This window comes from Oncorhynchus tshawytscha, unplaced genomic scaffold, assembly GCF_018296145.1.
Source record: "Oncorhynchus tshawytscha isolate Ot180627B unplaced genomic scaffold, Otsh_v2.0 Un_contig_993_pilon_pilon, whole genome shotgun sequence".
Lineage (NCBI taxonomy): Eukaryota > Metazoa > Chordata > Actinopteri > Salmoniformes > Salmonidae > Oncorhynchus > Oncorhynchus tshawytscha.
Window position 1 is genome coordinate 274,807 of NW_024609715.1, and position 24,357 is coordinate 299,163.

General features: G+C 39.5%; 1 protein-coding gene across 1 annotated transcript in view; it reads right to left on the minus strand.

Annotated features, from left to right (window-relative positions):
• LOC112241768 (myosin-11-like) overlaps nt 1–24,357 on the minus strand; it is a 92,683-nt gene that overhangs the window by 57,977 nt on the left and 10,349 nt on the right. The window contains exons 5-13 of the mRNA XM_042317185.1: nt 20,806–20,833; nt 19,879–19,981; nt 13,566–13,658; nt 12,200–12,263; nt 11,820–11,918; nt 11,382–11,525; nt 10,787–10,882; nt 7,582–7,700; nt 2,068–2,220 (exon numbers count right to left, since the gene is read on the minus strand). Coding sequence (XP_042173119.1) covers nt 2,068–2,220; nt 7,582–7,700; nt 10,787–10,882; nt 11,382–11,525; nt 11,820–11,918; nt 12,200–12,263; nt 13,566–13,658; nt 19,879–19,981; nt 20,806–20,833 — 899 coding nt within the window. The remainder of the gene's footprint in view (nt 1–2,067; nt 2,221–7,581; nt 7,701–10,786; nt 10,883–11,381; nt 11,526–11,819; nt 11,919–12,199; nt 12,264–13,565; nt 13,659–19,878; nt 19,982–20,805; nt 20,834–24,357) is intronic.

Consider the following 24,357-nt stretch of genomic DNA (forward strand, 5'->3'; position numbering starts at 1 on the left):
GCTACAGTACCGTGGTAGTCCCTGAGGAGAAGGAGAAGGTACATAGTGGTTTACACAGAGCTACAGTACCGTGGTAGTCCCTGAGGAGAAGGAGAAGGTACATAGTGGTTTACACAGAGCTACAGTACCGTGGTAGTCCCTGAGGAGAAGGTACATAGTGGTTTACACAGAGCTACAGTACCGTGGTAGTCCCTGAGGAGAAGGTACATAGTGGTTTACACAGAGCTACAGTACCGTGGTAGTCCCTGAGGAGAAGGTACATAGTGGTTTACACAGAGCTACAGTACTGTGGTAGTCCCTGAGGTGAAGGAGAAGGTACATAGTGGTTTACACAGAGCTACAGTACCGTGGTAGTCCCTGAGGAGAAGGAGAAGGTACATAGTGGTTTACACAGAGCTACAGTACCGTGGTAGTCCCTGAGGAGAAGGAGAAGGTACATAGTGGTTTAAACAGAGCTACAGTACTGTGGTAGTCCCTGAGGAGAAGGAGAAGGTACATAGTGGTTTACACAGAGCTACAGTACCGTGGTAGTCCCTGAGGAGAAGGAGAAGGTACATAGTGGTTTACACAGAGCTACAGTACCGTGGTAGTCCCTGAGGAGAGGAGGAAGGAGAAGGTACATACCGTGGTGGTCCTTACATAGAGCTACAGTACCGTGGTAGTCCCTGAGGAGAAGGAGAAGGTACATAGTGGTTTACACAGAGCTACAGTACCGTGGTAGTCCCTGAGGAGAAGGAGAAGGTACATAGTGGTTTACACAGAGCTACAGTACCGTGGTAGTCCCTGAGGAGAAGGAGAAGGTACATAGTGGTTTACACAGAGCTACAGTACCGTGGTAGTCCCTGAGGAGAAGGAGAAGGTACATAGTGGTTTACACAGAGCTACAGTACCGTGGTAGTCCCTGAGGAGAAGGAGAAGGTACATAGTGGTCACCTCACAGAGTCCCTAAAGTACCGTGCTACAGTACCGTGGGGCGTCCCAGGAGAAGGAGAAGGTACGTTTTTACCAGAGCTACAGTACCAGGAGTCACCTGAAGGAGAAGGTACATAGTGGTTTACACAGAGCTACAGTACCGTGGTAGTCCCTGAGGAGAAGGAGAAGGTACATAGTGGTTTACACAGAGCTACAGTACCGTGGTAGTCCCTGAGGAGAAGGAGAAGGTACATAGTGGTTTACACAGAGCTACAGTACCGTGGTAGTCCCTGAGGAGAAGGAGAACATAAGGTACACCTAGTAGTCCCTGAAGAGAAGGAGCTAGGTACATAACATCAGAGCTACAGTCCCAAAGTCAGTCCCTGTCTCTGGAGAATTCCCTTTCTAGTCACAGAGCTTTGAGGAGAAGGAGAAGGTAGGTAGTGGTTTACACAGAGCTACAGTACCGTGGTAGTCCCTGAGGAGATGAGAAGGTACATAGTGGTTTACACAGAGCTACAGTACAGTGGTAGTCCCTGAGGAGAAGGAGAAGGTACATAGTGGTTTACACAGAGCTACAGTACCGTGGTAGTCCCTGAGGAGAAGGAGAAGGTACATAGTGGTTTACACAGAGCTACAGTACCGTGGTAGTCCCTGAGGAGAAGGAGAAGGTACATAGTGGTTTACACAGAGCTACAGTACCATGGTAGTCCCTGAGGAGGGGAGATGGGAGAGATGGATGTGAACATAGAGGTACTGCTCACCTCAGTCCTGTACATCAGGTCTGCATCCCAAATGACATCCTATTCCCTATTTAGTGCACTACTTTGACTAGGGCCGTAGGGGGTGTTTTGTGGGATAATAATAATCATAGTAGTTAATGTTCTGGGGAAATGTCCCTTTTGGGAGGTAGATGGGGCTCCCAAATCTGCTACGTTTACCCATTTTGAATGGTTTAAATTTCAGTAATATAGCAGATGCTCGAATCCAGAGTGAATTACAGTCGTGGCTGCATCATTTTATTTTACCGGTCCTCGATGGGAATCGAACCCACAACCTTGGCGTTGTGATGCTCCATGAGCTACCAACTGGCCTCACGGGACCCTGCTGAATTCCTTTCTCTGTCAACTTAAAGAGGATGCTCCTCAATCTCACCTCAAAGATTTCAAAGCCAGCGATGTCTAGGATTCCCAGGAATGATGCTCCTTTACGTTTGGCCTTATCCAGAGTCTTATTCACCCTAGCCAGGATCCACCTGAACAACCGCTCATACATGGCCTTCGCTAGGGCCTCGATGGCAAAGTCAGCCTGGGGGAGAAGGAGAGAGGGAGGGGGAGAAGGAGAGAGGGACGGGGAGAAGGAGAGAGAGAGACAGTGAGTGTGTGAACCGTCATCTGGTCTGACTCCACGTACAGTCCTGTCTCTGACTAAAGCTTCTCCAAGAGAAGGGCTATGTACTATAACATCTGGTCTGCCTCCACGTACAGCCCTGTCTCTGACTAAAGCTTCTCCTAGTGAAGGGATATGTACTATAACATCTGGTCTGCCTCCACGTACAGCCCTGTCTCTGACTAAAGCTTCTCCTAGAGAAGGGCTATGTACTATAACATCTGGTCTGCCTCCACGTACAGCCCTGTCTCTGACTAAAGCTTCTCCTAGAGAAGGGCTATGTACTATAACATCTGGTCTGCCTCCACGTACAGCCCTGTCTCTATGTACTATAACATCTGGTCTGCCTCCACATACAGTCCTGTCTCTGACTAAAGCTTCTCCTAGAGAAGGGATATGTACTATAACATCTGGTCTGCCTCCACGTACAGCCCTGTCTCTATGTACTATAACATCTGGTCTGCCTCCACGTACAGCCCTGTCTCTATGTACTATAACATCTGGTCTGCCTCCACATACAGCCCTGTCTCTATGTACTATAACATCTGGTCTGCCTCCACATACAGTCCTGTCTCTGACTAAAGCTTCTCCTAGAGAAGGGCTATGTACTATAACATCTGGTCTGCCTCCACGTACAGCCCTGTCTCTGACTAAAGCTTCTCCTAGAGAAGGGCTATGTACTATAACATCTGGTCTGCCTCCACGTACAGCCCTGTCTCTATGTACTATAACATCTGGTCTGCCTCCACGTACAGCCCTGTCTCTATGTACTATAACATCTTGTCTGCCTCCACATACAGTCCTGTCTCTGACTAAAGCTTCCCCTGGAGAAGGGCTATGTTCTATAACTACTTATGGCTTCAGATACATTATATGTTGCCAGGTCTCTGTTGAAAATAAGATTCAACTTTTAACTGAACATATGAGAGGAAGGTATTGTACAATTAAGTTAAAATCTAGAATAGAATAGAGTAGAATACAATAGACTAGAGAATAATAAAATAGAGTAGAATAGAATAGAGTAGAATAGAGTTGAATATAATAGATTAGAGTTGAGTAGAGTAGAGTTAAATAGATTAGAGTAGAATACAATAGACTAGAGAATAATAAAATAGAGTTGAATAGAATAGAGTAGAATATAATAGATTAGAGTTGAGTTGAGTAGAGTAGAATACAATAGACAAGATAATAATAAAATAGAGTAGAGGAGAATAGCGTTGAGTAGAGTAGAATAGAGTAGAGTTGAATAGATAGAATAGAATAGAATAGAATAGAGTAAAATATAATATATTAGAGATGAATAGAGTAGAAGAGAATTGAATAGAATAGAGTAGAATATAATATATTAGAGTTGAATAGAGTATAATAGAATTGAATAGAATAGAGTAGAATATAATATATTAGAGATGAATAGAGTAGAGTAGAGTTAAATATAGTAGATTAGACTAGAGTAGGGTAGAATAGAGTATAATATAATAGATTAGAATACAGTAGAATATAATAGATTAGAATAGAGTAGAATATAATAGATTAGAGTAGAATAGAGTAGATTAGAATAGAGTAGATTAGAATAGAGTAGATTAGAATAGAGTAGATTAGAATAGAGTAGAATATAATAGATTAGAATATAATAGAGTAGAGTAGAGTTAAATATAGCACATTAGAATAGAGTAGAATAGAGTGGAATATAATAGAGTAGAATATAATAGATTAGAATAGAGTAGAATATAATATAATAGACTAGAGTTAAATAGAGTAGATTAGAATAGAGTAGAATATAATATAATACAATATAATAGACTAGAGTTAAATAGAGTAGATTAGAATAGAGTAGAATTGAATAGAACAGGGTTAAATAGAGTAGATTAGAATAGAGTAGAATATGATATAATAGACTAGAGTTAAATAGAGTAGATTAGAATAGAGTAGAGTTGAATAGAACAGAGTTAAATAGAGTAGATTAGAATAGAGTAGAATATAATATAATAGACTAGAGTTAAATAGAGTAGATTAGAATAGAGTAGAATATAATAGACTAGAGTTAAATAGAGTAGATTAGAATAGAGTAGAATATAATATAATAGACTAGAGTTAAATAGAGTAGATTAGAATAGAGTAGAATATAATATAATAGAACAGAGTTAAATAGAGTAGATTAGAATAGAGTAGAGATGAATAGAACAGAGTTAAATATAGTAGATTAGAATAGAGTAGAATATAATATAATAGACTAGAGTTAAATAGAGTAGATTAGAATAGAGTAGAGTTGAATAGAACAGAGTTAAATAGAGTAGATTAGAATAGAGTAGAATATAATATAATAGACTAGAGTTAAATAGAGTAGATTAGAATAGAGTAGAGTTGAATAGAACAGAGTTAAATAGAGTAGATTAGAATAGAGTAGAATATAATATAATAGAAAAGAGTTAAATAGAGTAGATTAGAATAGAGTAGAGTTGAATAGAACAGAGTTAAATAGAGTAGATTAGAATAGAGTAGAATATAATATAATAGACTAGAGTTAAATAGAGTAGATTAGAATAGAGTAGAGTTGAATAGAACAGAGTTAAATAGTGTAGAATAGAGTAGAGTAGAATATAATAGATTAGAATAGAGTAGAATATAATATAATAGACTAGAGTTAAATAGAGTAGATTAGAATAGAGTAGAGTTGAATAGAACAGAGTTAAAATAGAGTAGATTAGAATAGAGTAGAATATAATATAATAGACAAGAGTTAAATAGAGTAGATTAGAATAGAGTAGAGTTGAATAGAACAGAGTTAAATAGTGTAGAATAGAGTAGAGTAGAATATAATAGATTAGAATAGAGTAGAATATAATATAATAGACTAGAGTTAAATAGAGTAGATTAGAATAGAGTAGAGTTGAATAGAACAGAGTTAAATAGAGTAGATTAGAATAGGGTAGAATATAATATAATAGACTAGAGTTAAATAGTGTAGATTAGAATAGAGTAGAGTTGAATAGAACAGGGTTAAATAGAGTAGATTAGAATAGAGTAGAATATAATATAATAGACTAGAGTTAAATAGAGTAGATTAGAATAGAGTAAAGTTGAATAGACTAGAGTTAAATAGAGTAGATTAGAATAGAGTAGAGTTGAATAGAACAGAGTTAAATAGAGTAGATTAGAATAGAGTAGAGTTGAATAGAACAGGGTTAAATAGAGTAGATTAGAATAGAGTAGAGTTGAATAGAACAGAGTTAAATAGAGTAGATTAGAATAGAGTAGAATATAATAGAGTTGAATAGAACAGAGTTAAATAGAGTAGATTAGAATAGAGTAGAATATAATAGAGTTGAATAGAACAGAGTTAAATAGAGTAGATTAGAATAGAGTAGAGTTGAATAGAACAGGGTTAAATAGAGTAGATTAGAATAGAGTAGAATATAATATAATAGACTAGAGTTAAATAGAGTAGATTAGAATATAGTAGAGTTGAATAGAACCGAGTTAAATAGAGTAGATTAGAATAGAGTAGAATATAATATAATAGACTAGAGTTAAATAGAGTAGATTAGAATAGGGTAGAGTTGAATAGAACAGAGTTAAATAGAGTAGATTAGAATAGGGTAGAATATAATAGAGTTGAATAGAACAGAGTTAAATAGAGTAGATTAGAATAGAGTAGAATATAATATAATAGACTAGAGTTAAATAGAGTAGATTAGAATAGAGTAGAATATAATAGACTAGAGTTAAATAGAGTAGATTAGAATAGGGTAGAATATAATAGAGTTGAATAGAACAGAGTTAAATAGTGTAGAATATAATAGAACATAGTGTCACGCCCTGGTCTTAGTATTTTGTGTTTTCTTTATTTATTTGGTCAGGCCAGGGTGTGACATGGGTTTATTTTGTGGTGTGTTTGTGTATGGTTTTTTTTTTCGTAGGTATTGGGATTGTGGCTTAGTAGGGTTGTCTAGTAAAGTCTATGGTTGCCTGAGGCGGTTCTCAATCAGAGGCAGGTGATTCTCGTTGTCTTTGATTGGGAACCATATTTAGGCAGCCATATTCTTTGAGTGTTTCGTGGGTGATTGTTCCTGTCTCTGTGTTAGTTTGCACCAGTTTAGGCTGTTTCGGTTTTCACATTACGTTTAATGTTTTTGTATTATTCTTGCTTCATCTTCATTAAAGATGTATCGTATTAACCACGCTGCATTTTGGTCCGACTCTCTTCCACCCGAAGAAAACCGTAACACATAGAGTAGTAGAACAGAATAGAATAGAGTAGAATATAGTAGAGAAGACTAGAGTAGAACATAATGGTTGATTAAAGAGAAGAAAGGAGTTTAATAGAATAGAGTAGAGTAGTGTATATTTGAATAAAACAGAATAGAGTCGAATAGAATAGAGTAAAATACAGAGTAGAGTAGAAAACAGTAGAATAGAGCAGAATAGAATATAGTAAATTGAGTAGAATAGAGTAGAGTTGAATAGAGTTGAGTTGAAAAGAATAGAGTAGAACAGAGTAGAGTTGAATAGAGTAGAGTTGAACATAATAGAGTAAAATATAACAAAGTAGAACCGAGTAGAATAAAGTAGAATTTAATATAATAGAGTAGAGCAGAATATAATATAATATAATAGAGTAGAGCAGAGTAGAATAGAATATAATAGAGTAGAGATGAATAGAACAAAGTAGAATTTAATATAATAGAGTAGAGCAGAGTAGAATAGAATAGAGTAGAGATAAATAGAATAAAGTAACAGAATATAGTTGCATAGAATAGAGTAGAATACAGTAGAAAACAGTAGAATAGAGCAGAATAGAATTGAGTAGAGTCGAGTTGAATAGATTAGAGTAGAGCAGAGTATAGTTGAGTAGAATTGAATATAATAGAGTAACATTTAACAAAGTACAACCGAGTAGAGTAGAATAGAGTAGAGTTGAATAGAATAGAGTAAAATATAACAAAGTAGAACTGAGTAGAATAGAATAAAGTAGAATTGAATAGAATAGAATAGAAGATAGTAGAATAGAAAATAGTAGAATAGAAGATAATAGAATAGAGTAGAATAGAATATAGCAGAATATAATTGAGTCAAATAGAATAGAGTAGAATTAAACATAATAGAGTAGAATAGAACAAAATATAGTAGAATAGAACATAATAGAGTAGAATAGAGTATAATAGAATAGATTAGAATAAAGTAGAGTGGAGTAGAGTAGAATTGAGTAGAATATAATAGAGTAGAATGGAGTATAATATAATACTGAAGAACAGAATAGAATAGAGTAGAATAGAAGAGTACCTGCTCCTTGGTCTGAGCCTTCTGCACCACCTCTCTGCCCACCTTGATACGGGGGGTGAGGACGGAACGGGTGAAGTCTGTCACGTTGATACCCTGCAGGTGGCACACTTTCTGAGCCGCTGAAGAGAGAGAGAGAAGAGAGGGGGAGGAAGGGAGGCAAGAGAGAGAGAGAGAGGGAGGAGGGAGAGAGAGGGGGAGGGGGAAGGAGGGAGAGAGAAGAGAGGGGGAGGAAGGGAGGCAAGAGAGAGAGAGAGGGGGAGGGAGAGAGAGAAGAGAGGGGGAGGAAGAGAGAGAGAGAGAGAGAGAGGGAGGAAGGGAGGCAAGGGAGAGAGAAGAGAGGGGGAGGAAGAGAGAGGGGGAGGAAGGGAGGCAAGAGAGAGCGAGAGAGAGAGGGAGGAAGGGAGGCAAGAGAGAGAGGGGAGGGGGAGGAAGAGAGAGAGAGAGAGAGGGAGGAAGGGAGGCAAGAGAGAGAGAGAGAGGGAGGAAGGGAGGCAAGAGAGAGAGAGAGAGGGGAGAGAGAGGAGGAGGGAGAGAGGAGGAGGCAAGAGAGAGAGAGGGGGGAGGGGGGGAGGAGGCAAGAGAGAGAGAGGGGAGGGGGAGGAAGAGAGAGAGAGAAAGATTAGTTGTGCTGTATGTTACCTGTTATCTTTCTTACCTGTGTTAGTGGTATATTACCTGTTATCTTTCTTACCTGTGTTAGTGGTATGTAACCTGTTGTCTTTCTTACCTGTGTTAGTGGTATGTTACCTGTTATCTTTCTTACCTGTGTTAGTGGTATGTAACCTGTTGTCTTTCTTACCTGTGTTAGTGGTATGTTACCTGTTATCTTTCTTACCTGTGTTAGTGGTATGTTACCTGTTGTCTTTCTTACCTGTGTTAGTGGTATGTTACCTGTTGTCTTTCTTACCTGTGTTAGTGGTATGTTACCTGTTGTCTTTCTTACCTGTGTTAGTGGTATGTTACCTGTTGTCTTTCTTACCTGTGTTAGTGGTATGTTACCTGTTGTCTTTCTTACCTGTGTTAGTGGTATGTAACCTGTTGTCTTTCTTACCTGTGTTAGTGGTATGTTACCTGTTGTCTTTCTTACCTGTGTTAGTGGTATGTTACCTGTTGTCTTTCTTACCTGTGTTAGTGGTATGTTACCTGTTGTCTTTCTTACCTGTGTTAGTGGTATGTTACCTGTTGTCTTTCTTACCTGTGTTAGTGGTATGTTACCTGTTGTCTTTCTTACCTGTGTTAGTGGTATGTTACCTGTTGTCTTTCTTACCTGTGTTAGTGGTATGTTACCTGTTGTCTTTCTTACCTGTGTTAGTGGTATGTTACCTGTTGTCTTTCTTACCTGTGATAGTGGTATGTTACCTGTTGTCTTTCTTACCTGTGTTAGTGGTATGTTAGCTGTTGTCTTTCTTACCTGTGTTAGTGGTATGTTAGCTGTTGTCTTTCTTACCTGTGATAGTGGTATGTTACCTGTTGTCTTTCTTACCTGTGATAGTGGTATGTTACCTGTTGTCTTTCTTACCTGTGATAGTGGTATGTTACCTGTTGTCTTTCTTACCTGTGTTAGTGGTATGTTACCTGTTGTCTTTCTTACCTGTGATTTCCTCTCTGTGCTATCTGTGTAGCTCCTACCTGTGTGATGGCATGTCTCACCTGTGTTGCCCCTACCTTTATGTTGTAATGTCTAACCTGTGTAGCTCCTACCTGTGTGATGTCATATCTAACCTGTGTTGCCCCTACCTTTATGTTGTAATGTCTAACCTGTGTAGCTCCTACCTGTGTGATGTCATATCTAACCTGTGTTGCCCCTACCTTTATGTTGTAATGTCAAACCTGTGTTTATGTAACCTGTGTCCTACTGTGTAGTGTAATGTCAAACCTGTGTTGTCTTACATGGTGTACCTGCTAAAACCATTGTTCCTCTCCTTGTTGAATGTTAACCTGTTCTTACCAGCTGGTATGTTCACCTGTGGAGACTTACCTTCATATGTTGTAATGTACCTGTTGCCTTTCTTACCTGGGATAGTGGTATGTCACCTGTTGCCCCTACCTTTATGTTGTAATGTACCTTTCTTACCTTTAGATGTTACCTGCCCCTACCTATCCCCCATGTACCTCAACCTGAGTTTCTTAGATAGTTGAATGTAACCTGTTGTCCCCTACCCAGTAATGTCAAACCTGTTGTCTTTCTTACCTGTGTTGTGTGAAAACAATGACAGTGTTGTAAAACCAGTTGCCCTTTCCTTCCCCCAGTACCTGTTGTCCTCTCTTACCTCCTAGTGTATGTTACCCCTACCTTATGTTGTAATGTACCTGTCTTACCTGTGTTCGTCCTACCTGTTGTCTTTCTTACCTGTTTAGTGGTATGTTACCTGTGTTGTCCCTTACCAGTTGTATGTACCTCTCGTACCTGTTAGTTGTATGTCTCTTACCTGTGTTGCCTCCAGTACCTGTCCTATCGTTGTCAGAGAAACTACCTGTCTGTCTCCCTCCCTACCTGTAATGTCTTACCTGTCCTCTGTCTCTTACCTGTAATGATAGTCTGCCCCTACCTCCATGTTGTACCTGTCCACCTGATGAACCTGTGTTGTTAGTGGTATGAAACCCATGTCTCTGTAACCTGTGTCCCTCCAGTTACCTGTTCTCTTCCTTACCTGAAAGTGATCTACCATGTTGTCTTTCTTACCTGTGTTTGGTATGTTACCTGTTGTAATTAAACCTGACCAGGTATGTTACCTGTTGTCTTTCTACCTGTGATAGTGGTATGTTACCTGTTGTCTATCTTACCTGTGTATCTAATGTCTACCTGATAGTAACAGCTCTTTCTATACCTGTATGGTATGTCAAACCTGTCTTTCTTACCTGTGATAGTGGTACCTGTTGTCTTTCTTACCTGTGTTATGTTGTATGTCTACCTGTTGTCTATCTACCTGTATTTCTATCTGTCTATCTGTGTAGCTCCTACCTATGTGATCATATCAAACCTGTGTTGCCCCTACCTTTATGTTGTAATGTCTAACCTGTCTAGCTCCTACCTGTCTGTAATGTCTATCTATTATCTATCTATCTATCTATCTATCTATCTATTATGTTATGTCAAACTATCTATCTATCTATCTATGTATCTATGTCTATCTAACCTGTCTGCCCCCTTTATGTTGTAATGTCAAACCTGTGTTTCTCCTAACTGTGTGATGTCATGTCTCACCTGTGTTGTCGGGCATGGTGGCCTGCTCATTGTTCCTCTCCTTGTTGAACTTAATGTTCCCCAGCTGGAGCACAGTGGAGACCACCTTCATCATGCCTAGAGAGAGGAGAGGAGCGAGGGATGAGAAGAGTGGGAGGAGAGACAGAACATCACAGAGAGACAACAGAAAGAGAGAGAGCCCTACCCCTACCTATCCCCACGTCCTCAAGAGAGATAGAGCAAGAGAACGACGGACGGACAGAGAAAGACAAAGTGAGGTGGAGAAAGACAATGACAGACTAAAAGCCAGACAGCCCTTTCCTTCCCTCCAGTACCTGTCCTCTCGTCCTCAGAGACAGCCCTCCCCTCCCTCCAGTACCTGTCCTCTCGTCCTCAGAGACAGCCCTCCCCTTCCCTCCAGTACCTGTCCTCTCGTCCTCAGAGACAGCCCTCCCCTTCCCTCCAGTACCTGTCCTCTCGTCCTCAGAGAAACCCATGATCTCCCCTCCCTCCAGTACCTGTCCTCTGGTCCTCAGAGAAACCCATGATCTCCCCTCCCTCCAGTACATGTCCTCTGGTCCTCAGAGAAACCCATGATCTCCCCTCCCTCCAGTACCTGTCCTCTCGTCCTCAGAGAAACCCATGATCTCCATGGCCTCCAGTGTTTCTATGAACATCTGATCATCTTCCTGACCAGGCACCTCCACATGACCTGCCACCAGGAACCGGTAGGCCCCGAAATCCTCCAGTAACAGCTCCTCTATACAGGAACAGACAGGAGAGGAGGAGCTGTTTTGGTTACACACTATATAATTAAATAAGGCCTGAGGGCCTATCTATCTATCTATCTATCTATCTATCTATCTATCTATCTATCTATCTATCTATCTATCTATCTATCTATCTATCTATCTATCTATCTATCTATCTATCTATCTATCTATCTATCTATCTATCTATCTATCTATCTATCTATCTATCTATCTATCTATCTATCTATCTATCTATCTATCTATCTATCTATCTATCTATCTATCTATCTATCTCCTCTCACCCTTTAGTTGGTCCTTCGCTCCGGCCACCATGTAGTAAAAGATATGGAAGGCTCTCTCTATCTTGGCTTGGCGGATACAGCGAGACTTCTCCAGCAGGTCTGGTGGACAGGGGAGGGTCAAAGACAAAACCCTCTGTGGCGCAGGAACAAGACACTGCATTTTACGTTGGGCCAGTTTCCCCGACACACATGAAATATGAAGTCTTAATTGAACATGTTTTTTAGTCCAGGACTAGGGTTTAATCTGTGTCCGGGAAACTGTCCCTTTTGTGTGTTTAATATCTCCCGAATCTCTAAAAGATTAATTAAACACCTACAATACATCTCTATGAGGAGCCCAGAGTCTGTATATTTAGAGTCTGTATATTTCATTAGGATACAGGTATCGATGTTGGCTCCAACCAGGAATCCGGTCACGTCAAAGTTGAGCTTAATAAACTTGCCCTGTGAGGAGAGAGATGTAGGATACTGTATATTTGAGGAGAGAGAGATGTAGGATACTGTATATGAGGAGAGATGTAGGATACTGTATATGAGGAGAGAGATGTAGGATACTGTATATGAGGAGAGAGATGTAGGATACTGTATATATGAGGAGAGATGTAGGATACTGTATTTATGAGGAGAGAGATGTAGGATACTGTATATGAGGAGAGAGATGTAGGACACTGTACAGTATATGAGGAGAGAGATATAGGATACTGTATATATGAGGAGAGAGATGTAGGATACTGTATATGTGAGGAGAGATGTAGGATACTGTATATGTGAGGAGAGATGTAGGATACTGTATATGTGAGGAGAGAGATGTAGGATACTGTATATATGAGGAGAGAGATGTAGGATACTGTATATGTGAGGAGAGAGATGTAGGATACTGTATATGTGAGGAGAGGTATAGGATACTGTATATGAGGAGAGAGATGTAGGATACTGTATATGTGAGGAGAGGTATAGGATACTGTATATGAGGAGAGAGATATAGGATACTGTATATATGAGGAGAGAGATGTAGGTTACTGTATATATATATATATATTTTTTTAATTAACCTTTATTTTATTAGGCAAGTCAGTTAAGAACAAATTCTTATTTTCAATGACGGCCTAGGAACAGTGGGTTAACTGCCTGTTCAGGGGCAGAATGACAGATTTGTACCTTGTCAGCTCGGGGGTTTGAACTTGCAACCTTCCGGTTACTATTCCAACGCTCTAACCACTAGGCTACGCTGCCGCCCCGAGGAGGAGAGATATGTAGATATGTAGGATACTGTATATGAGGAGAGATGTAGGATACTGTATATGTGAGGAGAGAGATGTAGGATACTGTATATGTGAGGAGAGAGATGTAGGATACTGTATATGAGGAGAGATGTAGGATACTGTATATGAGGAGAGATGTAGGATACTGTATATATGAGCACTGAGCTCTTGATAAATGTCATGACAAGGACTAACAGTCTGTATTATAATAACAAGGAACAGCAGTCTGTATTATAATAACATGGACTAACAGTCTGTACTCTAATAACAAGGGACTGGTGCCAGGAGATTTTCCTGACTGCGTAATCAAACCGGGAAAGACTCTGGGTCCTAGTTAAAAGCTTTAATTAAGTTAGTAGTAATGTGGAGAGAGCGATGGAATGAATGAATGAATTTAATTTGACATTTAAAAAAAATATATATTGTTTTGTTTGAAAAGTGTGTGTAATAGTGTCTGAGCGTGTGTAAACTGTGAGTTAATTACGAATCGTGAGGAGTTGTCGTTCTTGATGGTCTTGGCATTCCCGAAGGCTTCCAGTATGGGGTTAGCCTGCAACAGCTGCTTCTCTAGCTCCCCCTGTAGGGCAAAACGGGGGAAAGCAGGAAAACCAATCACATATGTCCAACATATCTGTGATGTCACAATTATTGTGATGTCACAATTATTATTCCACTTCATGAATATTACCAGAGAATGATGTCACACGACAGAACAACACAAGTTATGTCACACTGTACAACAACAAAGAAATGGACAGAGACACACACTTTTTTTTAGCACACTAACAAGCAGTGCAACAGACACAGAGCAAAACACAGTCAGTGAGATGTAGCATAGCAACCACTATTATGGGGTGACTTTGATGTTTCACACACTATTTTTAAATGTCATACAGGCCACTACTTTCTAACACACAGACAGGACCATCAACAGTTAATAGTGTTTACATGCTATAGGACAGGAGAGATAGATCATATCGGTTAATCTAGGTGTGACACGCTAGCTAGCATGCAGGCATGAACTCCCAAATGGCACCCTATTACATATGCAGTGCACTTCTTTTACCAGACCTCTATAGGTGGTGGTCAAAAGTAGTGCACTAAATAGGGAATAGGGTGCTACTCTAATACTCACATAGGCCAGAGACCCAGGCTTCTCTGGCTTCTCCTACAGAGGAGGCAGGGGATGATGTGATCATTATAACCTATTATAATGTATTATAACCAGGCATAACGTATTATAATGCATTATAACCTTGCATAACGTATTATAATGTATTATAACATGGCATAATGTATTATAACCTGGCATAGCGTATCATAACCTGGCATAACGTATCATAACCTGGCATAACGTATCATAACCTGGCATAATATATTATAACCTGGCATAACGTATTATAATGCATTATAACCTTGCATAATGTATTATAATGTATTATAACCTGGCATAATGTATTATAACCTGGCATAACGTATTATAATGCATTATAACCTTGCATAATGTATTATAATGTATTATAACCTGGCATAATGTATTATAACCTGGCATAGCGTATCATAATCTGACATAGCGTATTATAACCTGGCATAACGTATCATAACCTGGCATAATATATTATAACCTGGCATAACGTATCATAACCTGGCATAACTTATCTAACCTGGCATAATGTATCATTACCTTGCATAACCTGGCATAACATATCATAACCTGGCATAACGTATTAAAACCTGACATAATGTATCATTACCTGGCATAATATATGATAACCTGGCATAACGTATCATAACCTGGCATAATATATCATAACCTGGCATAACCTGGCATAACGTATTATAACCTGGCATAACGTATCATAACCTGGCATAACATATTATAACCTGGCATAACATATTATAACCTGGCATAACATATTATAACCTGGCATAACGTATTATAACCTGGCATCACATATTATATTCTGGCATAACGTATTATAACCTGGCACAACATATTATAACCTGGCATAATATATCATAACCTGGCATAACCTGGCATAACGTATTATAACCTGGCATAACGTATTATAACCTGGCATAACATATTATAACCTGGCATAATATATCATAACCTGGCATAACCTGGTATAACGTATCATAACCTGGCAAAACATATTATAACCTGGCATAACGTATTATAACCTGGCATAACGTATTATAACCTGGCATCACATATTATATTCTGGCATAACGTATTATAACCTGGCACAACATATTATAACCTGGCATAATATATCATAACCTGGCATAACGTATTATAACCTGGCATAACGTATTATAACCTGGCATAACATATTATAACCTGGTATAACGTATCATAACCTGGCAAAACATATTATAACCTGGCATAACGTATTATAACCTGGCATAACGTATTATAACCTGGCATCACATATTATATTCTGGCATAACGTATTATAACCTGGCACAACATATTATAACCTGGCATAATATATCATAACCTGGCATAACCTGGCATAACGTATTATAACCTGGCATAATATATTATAACCTGGCATAACGTATTATAACCTGGCATAACGTAATATAACCTGGCATAACGTATTATAACCTGGCATAATATATCATAACCTGGCATAACCTGGCATAACATATTATAACCTGGCATAACCTGGCATAACGTATTATAACCTGGCATAACGTATCATAACCTGGCATAACGTATTATAACCTGGCATAACGTATTATAACCTGGCATAACGTATTATAACCTGGCATAATAACGTATTATAACCTGGTATAACGTATTATAACCTGGCATAACGTATCATAACCTGGCATAACGTATCATAACCTGGCATAACGTATTATAACCTGGCATAACGTATTATAACCTGGCATAATATATTATAACCTGGCATAACCTGGCATAACATATTATAACCTGGCATAACGTATTATAACCTGGCATAACGTATCATAACCTGGCATAACGTATCATAACCTGGCATAATGTATCATAACCTGGCATAACCTGGCATAATATATTATAACCTGGCATAATGTATTATAACCTGGCATAACCTGGCATAATATATTATAACCTGGCATAACGTATTATAACCTGGCATAACGTATCATAACCTGGCATAACGTATTATAACCTGGCATAATGTATTATAACCTGGCATAACGTATTATAACCTGCCATATCGTATTATAACCTGGTATAACGTATTATAACCTGGCATAACGTATTATAACCTGGCATAATATATTATAACCTGGCATAACATATCATAACCTGGCATAACATATTATAACCTGGCATAACATATTATAACCTGGCATAATGTATTATAACCTGGCATAACCTGGCATAATATATTATAACCTGGCATAACGTATTATAACCTGGCATAACGTATTATAACCTGGCATAACGTATTATAACCTGGCATAACGTATTATAACCTGGCATAACGTATTATAACCTGGTATAACGTATCATAACCTGGCATAACGTATTATAACCTGGCATAACGTATTATAACCTGGCATAACCTGGCATAGCGTATTATAACCTGGCATAACGTATTATAACCTGGCATAACGTATTATAACCTGGTATAATGTATCATAACCTGGCATAATGTATTATAACCTGGCGTATTATAACCTGGCATAACGTATTATAACCTGGCATAACGTATTATAACCTGGCATAACGTATTATAACCTGGTATTATAACCTGGCATAATATATTATAACCTGGCATAACGTATTATAACCTGGCATAACTGGCATAACGTATTATAACCTGGTATAATGTATCATAACCTGGTATAATATATTATAACCTGGCATAACATATTATAACCTGGCATAACGTATTATAACCTGGTATAATGTATCATAACCTGGTATAATGTATTATAACCTGGCATAACGTATTATAACCTGGCATAATGTATTATAACCTGGTATAATGTATTATAACCTGGCATAACATATTATAACCTGGCATAACATATTATAACCTGGCATAACATATTATAACCTGGCATAACATATTATAACCTGGCATAATGTATTATAACCTGGCATAATATATTATAACCTGGCATAACATAACGTATTATAACCTAATATATTATAACCTGGCATAATGTATTATAACCTGGGTATTATAACCTGGCATAACGTATTATAACCTGGCATAACATATTATAACCTGGCATAACTGGCATAATTATAACCTGGCATAACGTATATAACCTATAACCTGGCATATTATAACCTGGCATAACATATTATAACCTGGCATAACGTATTATAACCTGGCATAACGTATTATAACCTGGCATAACGTATTATAACCTGGCGTATTATAACCTGGCGTATTATAACCTGGCATAACGTATTATAACCTGGCATAACGTATTATAACCTGGCATAACGTATTATAACCTGACATAACGTATTATAACCTGGCATAACGTATTATAACCTGGCATAACATATTATAACCTGGTATAATGTATTATAACCTGGTATAATGTATCATAACCTGGCATAACGTATTATAACCTGGCATAACGTATTATAACCTGACATAATGTATTATAACCTGGCATAACGTATTATAACCTGGCATGACATATTATTTATGATACACAACAAAGTATTGTTCTATTCTCCTACTTCATCATTGTCACTAGCTATTTTTTTAAAATTAAATTCTTCCTCTTCTTCTTTTGTAATTCTTCTGTAATATCTACAAACCTGACTCAGTTCTTTTGTAATATCCTCGGGGAATAGGTTGTGTCTGATTTGTGAACCCTAAACTGTCTTCTTCTGTGATTGGGTAAGGGTAATATAGAATAAATAGAATATGAATATAGAACTAGGGGGGCGGGTCCATAGCAGGACTTAGAGTACGGCTCATTGGGCTATCAGTATTGAATATAGAACTAGGGGGGCGGGTCCATAGCAGGACTTAGAGTACGGCTCATTGGGCTATCAGTATTGAATATAGAACTAGGGGGCGGGTCCATAGCAGGACTTAGAGTACGGCTCATTGGCTATCAGTATTGAATATAGAACTACGGCTCATTGGGGGGACGGTCCATAGCAGGACTTAGAGTACGGCTCATTGGGTATTGAATATAGAACAGGGGACGGTCCATAGCAGGACTTATATTGGGCTATCAGTATTAAATATAGAACTAGGGGGGCGGTCCATAGCAGGACTTAGAGTACGGCTCATTGGCTATCAGTATTGAATATAGAACTAGGGGGGCGGGTCCATAGCAGCTCATTGGCTGTCAGTATTGATTGTGAGAGATTTGCCTCTTCAGCAGAAGACATAAAGCCTAAACCACCAGCAGCACAAAGCGGCACCAACTGTAGAGGAAGCAGTCCACCAATCAGAGCAGCACAAAGCACCACAAACTGAAGAGGAAGCAGTCCACCAATCAGAGCAGCACAAAGCACCACAAACTGAAGAGGAAGCAGTCCACCAATCAGAGCAGCAGTAGTTTCTACCAGTCAGTTAGGGTTACAGTAGTCTGCATCGCCCACATCACAGAAAGAGTTGTCATACCTTGACTAGCGTTGGCGCCTCCTGTCACACAACAGAAATGTCTTTCATCGTTAAAGAAATGCTTTGTTATCAACATTGATAAAAGTACAGTCTCTTATGAGTACTCTTCTCAATGTAAAAACAAAAAGGGCTACACAGTTTAGACATTTCTGTTAAATTTCCATCAACTCAATATCTGCTGCTATCCTCTGAGGGTCAATATCTGCTGCTATCCTCTGAGGGTAAATATCTGCTGCTATCCTCTGAGGGTCAATATCTGCTGCTATCCTCTGAGGGTCAATATCTGCTGCTATCCTCTGAGGGTCAATATCTGCTGCTATCCTCTGAGGGTCAATATCTGCTGCTATCCTCTGAGGGTCAAGGGTCAATATCTGCTGCTATCCTCTGAGGGTCAATATCTGCTGCTATCCTCTGAGGGTCAATATCTGCTGCTATCCTCTGAGGGTCAATATCTGCTGCTATCCTCTGAGGGTCAATATCTGCTGCTATCCTCTGAGGGTCAATATCTGCTGCTATCCTCTGATGGTCTAAACAGGTCACATTGTATTGAATGTGTTTAGCGGAGTACAGTAGAGGTAGGGGTTGTAAAAATTCCTGTAACTTCCCAAAATGCCCAGGTTTTCCAGAAATCCCAGTTGGATGATTCCCAGATGTCCTGCTTATTCCATCCTGATTCCAGGAAACTTCCATCCAGGATTTCTGGAACATTTGGGAAGGTTTTGCAACCCTAGAGGTAACACTCACAGCTCCAGTGTATTGTAGTGTATCATATTGTATCAGTGTATTGTAGTATATCATATTGTATCAGTGTATTGTAGTGTATCATATTGTATCAGTGTATTGTAGTGTATCATATTATATTGTAGACTAGAGGTAACACAGCTCCAGTGTATTGTAGTGTATCATATTGTATCAGTGTATTGTAGTATATCATATTGTATCAGTGTATTGTAGTATATCATATTGTTTCAGTGTATTGTAGTGTATCATATTGTATCAGTGTATTGTAGTGTATCATATTGTATCAGTGTATTGTAGTGTATCATATTGTATCAGTGTATTGTAGTGTATCATATTGTATCAGTGTATTGTAGTGTATCATATTGTATCAGTGTATTGTAGTGTATCATATTGTATCAGTGTATTGTAGTGTATCATATTGTATTGTACCCTAGAGTGAACACTCACAGCTCCAGTGTCCTTCTTGCTGCCCTTGTGAGAGGAAGCCACCACCGCCAGATACTGGATCACCTTCTTGGTGTTCTCTGTCTTCCCTGCTCCAGACTCACCTCTGGTGGGGTAGAGAGGAGAGAGACAGGGGGTTAAGAGAGAGAGGGATAGGGTGTTAGGGAGGAGAGGGACAGGGGTCCAGACTCACCTCTGGTGGGGTAGAGAGGAGAGAGACAGGGAGTTAGAGAGAGGAGAGAGACGGGGTGTTAGGGAGGAGAGGGACAGGGTTCCTGACTCACCTCTGTCTAATTCAGAAGTGTCAGATAGAAACTTATGGCTGAACCCAGATTGACATTTCAGAACCATAGGGTTCTATCTGCAGATGCACCCCCCCAAAAACACTATTTACAAATGTCTCAAGATTTTGATACTCTGCACTTTAGGTACCTTTAAGGTGACGACCTTAATTCGTTATGAAAGAAGAATTCACTACGCTCTTAGAAAACAGGTGCTATCTAGAACCTAAAAGGGTTCTTCTTCTGTCCCCAATAGGAGTACTATTTTAAGAGCCTTTTGAAGAACCCTTTTTGGTTCCAGGTAGAACCCTTTTTGGTTCCAGGTAGAACCCTTTTGGGTTCCATGTGAAACCCTTTCCACAGAGGGTTCTAAATGAAACTCAAAAGGGTTCTACCTGGAACCAAAAAGGGCTCTCATATGGGGACAGGGGAAGAACCCTTTTGGAACCCTTTATTCTAACAGTGAACAAAATAATTCTGAGATGTGAAAACGTTGATGCTCCAAATCTCAGAACATTACTTAGCTCAGGTAGAACCTGATAGACCCAAAGTCACGGGATGAGGTGACATTTGGGACGCATCCCTGGTACAAGGGGCAACAAGGTCATGTGTTGGAAAAAACATGTTTGTGTTTGAGGTTTGGACTCACGTGCACAGAATTGACTGGTCCTCACGCTCTGTGGAGAAAGACAGAGAGAAAGGGAGGTATGGAGGGAGAAAGGGAAGGGAAGGGAGGGAGGGGGAGAGGAGGGAGGGAGAGATAGGGAAGGAGGGAGATGGAGTGAGGGAGGGAGAGAGAGAGAGAGAGACAGAGAGGGATGGGGAGAGGGATGGGGAGAGGGAGGGGGGAGGGAGGGAGAGATAGGGACGGAGGGAGATGGAGAGAGGTGAGGGAGAGACAGAGGGATGGAGAGGGGGGGAGAGAGAGAGGGAGGGAGAGAAAGGGAAGGAGGGAGATGGAGAGAGGGTGAGGGAGAGGAGGGAGAGAGAGAGGTAGGGAGGGGGAGAGAGAGAGGGAGGGAGGGGGAGAGAGAGAGAAGCAGAGAAGGGAAACAGAGGGAGAGAGATGGGTTAAGGCAGGACAGTTGAAACCAAGCTGAACACACCAAACATGAACTCAAGGTGCTCTGTTCACTCACACATAGAGGAAAGACTAGAGGCCAGGAACAGCTTTCCTAAATCTTCCTAAATCTATTTCTGCACCAGATTAACTTCGTTGTCACTCAATATTGGCTAAAAATAGCAGGGGGATGGAGAGGGCTACTGGAGGAAGGTAACCTTGGTAACCTGCTCCATGTATGGGTATTTTGAAACACACACACATACAGTGCCTTGCGAAAGTATTCGGCCCCCTTGAACTTTGCGACCTTTTGCCACATTTCAGGCTTCAAACATAAAGATATAAAACTGTATTTTTTTGTGAAGAATCAACAACAATTGGGACACAATCATGAAGTGGGACGACATTTATTGGATATTTAAAACTTTTTTAACAAATCAAAAACTGAAAAATTGGGCGTGCAAAATTATTCAGTCCCCTTAAGTTAATACTTTGTAGCGCCACCTTTTGCTGCGATTACAGCTGTAAGTCGCTTGGGGTATGTCTCTATCAGTTTTGCACATCGAGAGACTGACATTTTTTCCCATTCCTCCTTGCCCCACTTGTTGTTGATTCTTCACAAAAAAATACAGTTTTATATCTTTATGTTTGAAGCCTGAAATGTGGCAAAAGGTTGCAAAGTTCAAGGGGGCCGAATACTTTCGCAAGGCACTGTACATACACACACCTTATCACACACAACTTAACACACACAGACAGACTCCATGTCTGGATATTTTGAAACACACACACATACATACACACACCTTATCACACACACAACTTAACACACACAGACAGACTCCATGTCTGGATATTTTGAAACACACACACATACATACACCTACACACACACAACTTAACACACACAGACAGACTCCATGTCTGGATATTTTCTCTCTCTCTCTCTCTCTCTCTCTCTAAAAATAGCAGGGGGATGGAGAGGGCTACTGGAGGAAGGTAACCTTAGTAACCTGCTCCATGTCTGGATATTTTCTCTCTCGCTCTCTCTAAAAATAGCAGGGGGATGGAGAGGGCTACTGGAGGAAGGTAACCTTGGTAACCTGCTCCATGTCTGGATATTTTCTCTCTCGCTCTCTCTAAAAATAGCAGGGGGATGGAGAGGGCTACTGGAGGAAGGTAACCTTGGTAACCTGCTCCATTTCTGGGTATTTTGGAGATCACCCCCCTTTCTGATGGCAGGAAACTGGACCAGTAGGATTTGGGTTCTGTCTGGAATTGTATCCTATTCCCTAAATAATGCACTAATTTTGGGTTCTATGTAGTACACTCTGTGGAAAGGGTTATACATGGAACCCCAAATAGTTCTGTCTGTTTAATCACTATCCTGTTTCCTAGTCACTTTACCACTACCTATATGTACATATCTACAGTTGAAGTCGGAAGTTTACATACACCTTAGCCAAATACATTTAAATTCAGTTTTTCACAATTCCTGACATTTAATCCTAGTAAAAATTCCCTGCCTTAGGTCAGTTAGGATTACCACTTTATTTTAAGAATGTGAAATGTCAGAATAATTGTAGAGAGAATGATTTATTTCAGCTTTAATTTCTTTCATCACATTCCCAGTGGGTCAGAAGTTTACATACACCTTAGCCAAATACATTTAAATTCAGTTTTTCACAATTCCTGACATTTAATCCTAGTAAAAAATTCCCTGCCTTAGGTCAGTTAGGATTACCACTTTATTTTAAGAATGTGAAATGTCAGAATAATTGTAGAGAGAATGATTTATTTCAGCTTTAATTTCTTTCATCACATTCCCAGTGGGTCAGAAGTTTACATACACCTTAGCCAAATACATTTAAATTCAGTTTTTCACAATTCCTGACATTTAATCCTAGTAAAAATTTGCCTTAGGTCAGTTAGGATTACCACTTTATTTTAAGAATGTGAAATGTCAGAATAATTGTAGAGAGAATGATTTATTTCAGCTTTAATTTCTTTCATCACAATGGGTGAAATGTCAGCCAAATACATTTTCAGTTTAATTTTTTCATCACATTCCCAGTGGGACATTTAAAATTCAGTTTTTCACAATTCCTGACATTTAATCCTAGTAAAAAATTCCCTGCCTTAGGTCAGTTAGGATTACCACTTTATTTTAAGAATGTGAAATGTCAGAATAATTGTAGAGAGAATGATTTATTTCAGCTTTAATTTCTTTCATCACATTCCCAGTGGGTCAGAAGTTTACATACACTCAATTAGTATTTGGTAGCATTGCCTTTAAATTGTTTAACTTGGGTCAAACATTTTGGGTAGACTTCCACAAGCCTCCCACAATAAGTTGGGTGAATTTTGGCCCATTCCTCCTGACAGAGCTGGTGTAACTGAGTCAGGTTTGTAGGCCTCCTTGCTCGCACACACTTTTTCAGTAGGATTGAGGTCAGGGCTTTGTGATGGCCACTCCAATACCTTGACTTTGTTTTCCTTAAACCATTTTGCCACAACTTTGGAAATATGCTTGGGGTCATTGTCCATTTGGAAGACCCATTTGCAACCAAGCTTTAACTTCCTGACTGATGTCTTGAGATGTTGCTTCAGTATATCCACATCATTTCCCTGCCTCATGATGCCATCTATTTTGTGAAGTGCACCAGTCCCTCCTGCAGCAAAGCATCCCCACAACATGATGCTGCCACCCCCGTGCTTCATGGTTGGGATGTTGTTCTTCGGCTCGCAAGCCTCCCCCTTTTTCCTCCGAACATAACGATGGTCATTATGGCCAAACAATTCTATTTTTGTTTCATCAGACCAGAGGACATTTCTCCAAAAAGTACGATCTTTGTGCCCATATGCAGTTGCAAACCGTAGTCTGTCTTTTTTATGGCGGTTTTGGAGCAGTGGCTTCTTCCTTGCTGAGCGGCCTTTCAGGTTATGTCGATATTGGACTCGTTTTACTGTGTATATACTTTTGTACCTGTTTCCTCCAGCATCTTCACAAGGTCCTTTGCTGTTTTTCTGGGATTGATTAGCACTTTTCGCACCAAAGTACGCTTGTCTCTAGGAGACAGAATGCGTCTCCTTCTTGAGCAGTATGACGGCTGCGTGGTCCCATGGTGTACTTGCGTACTA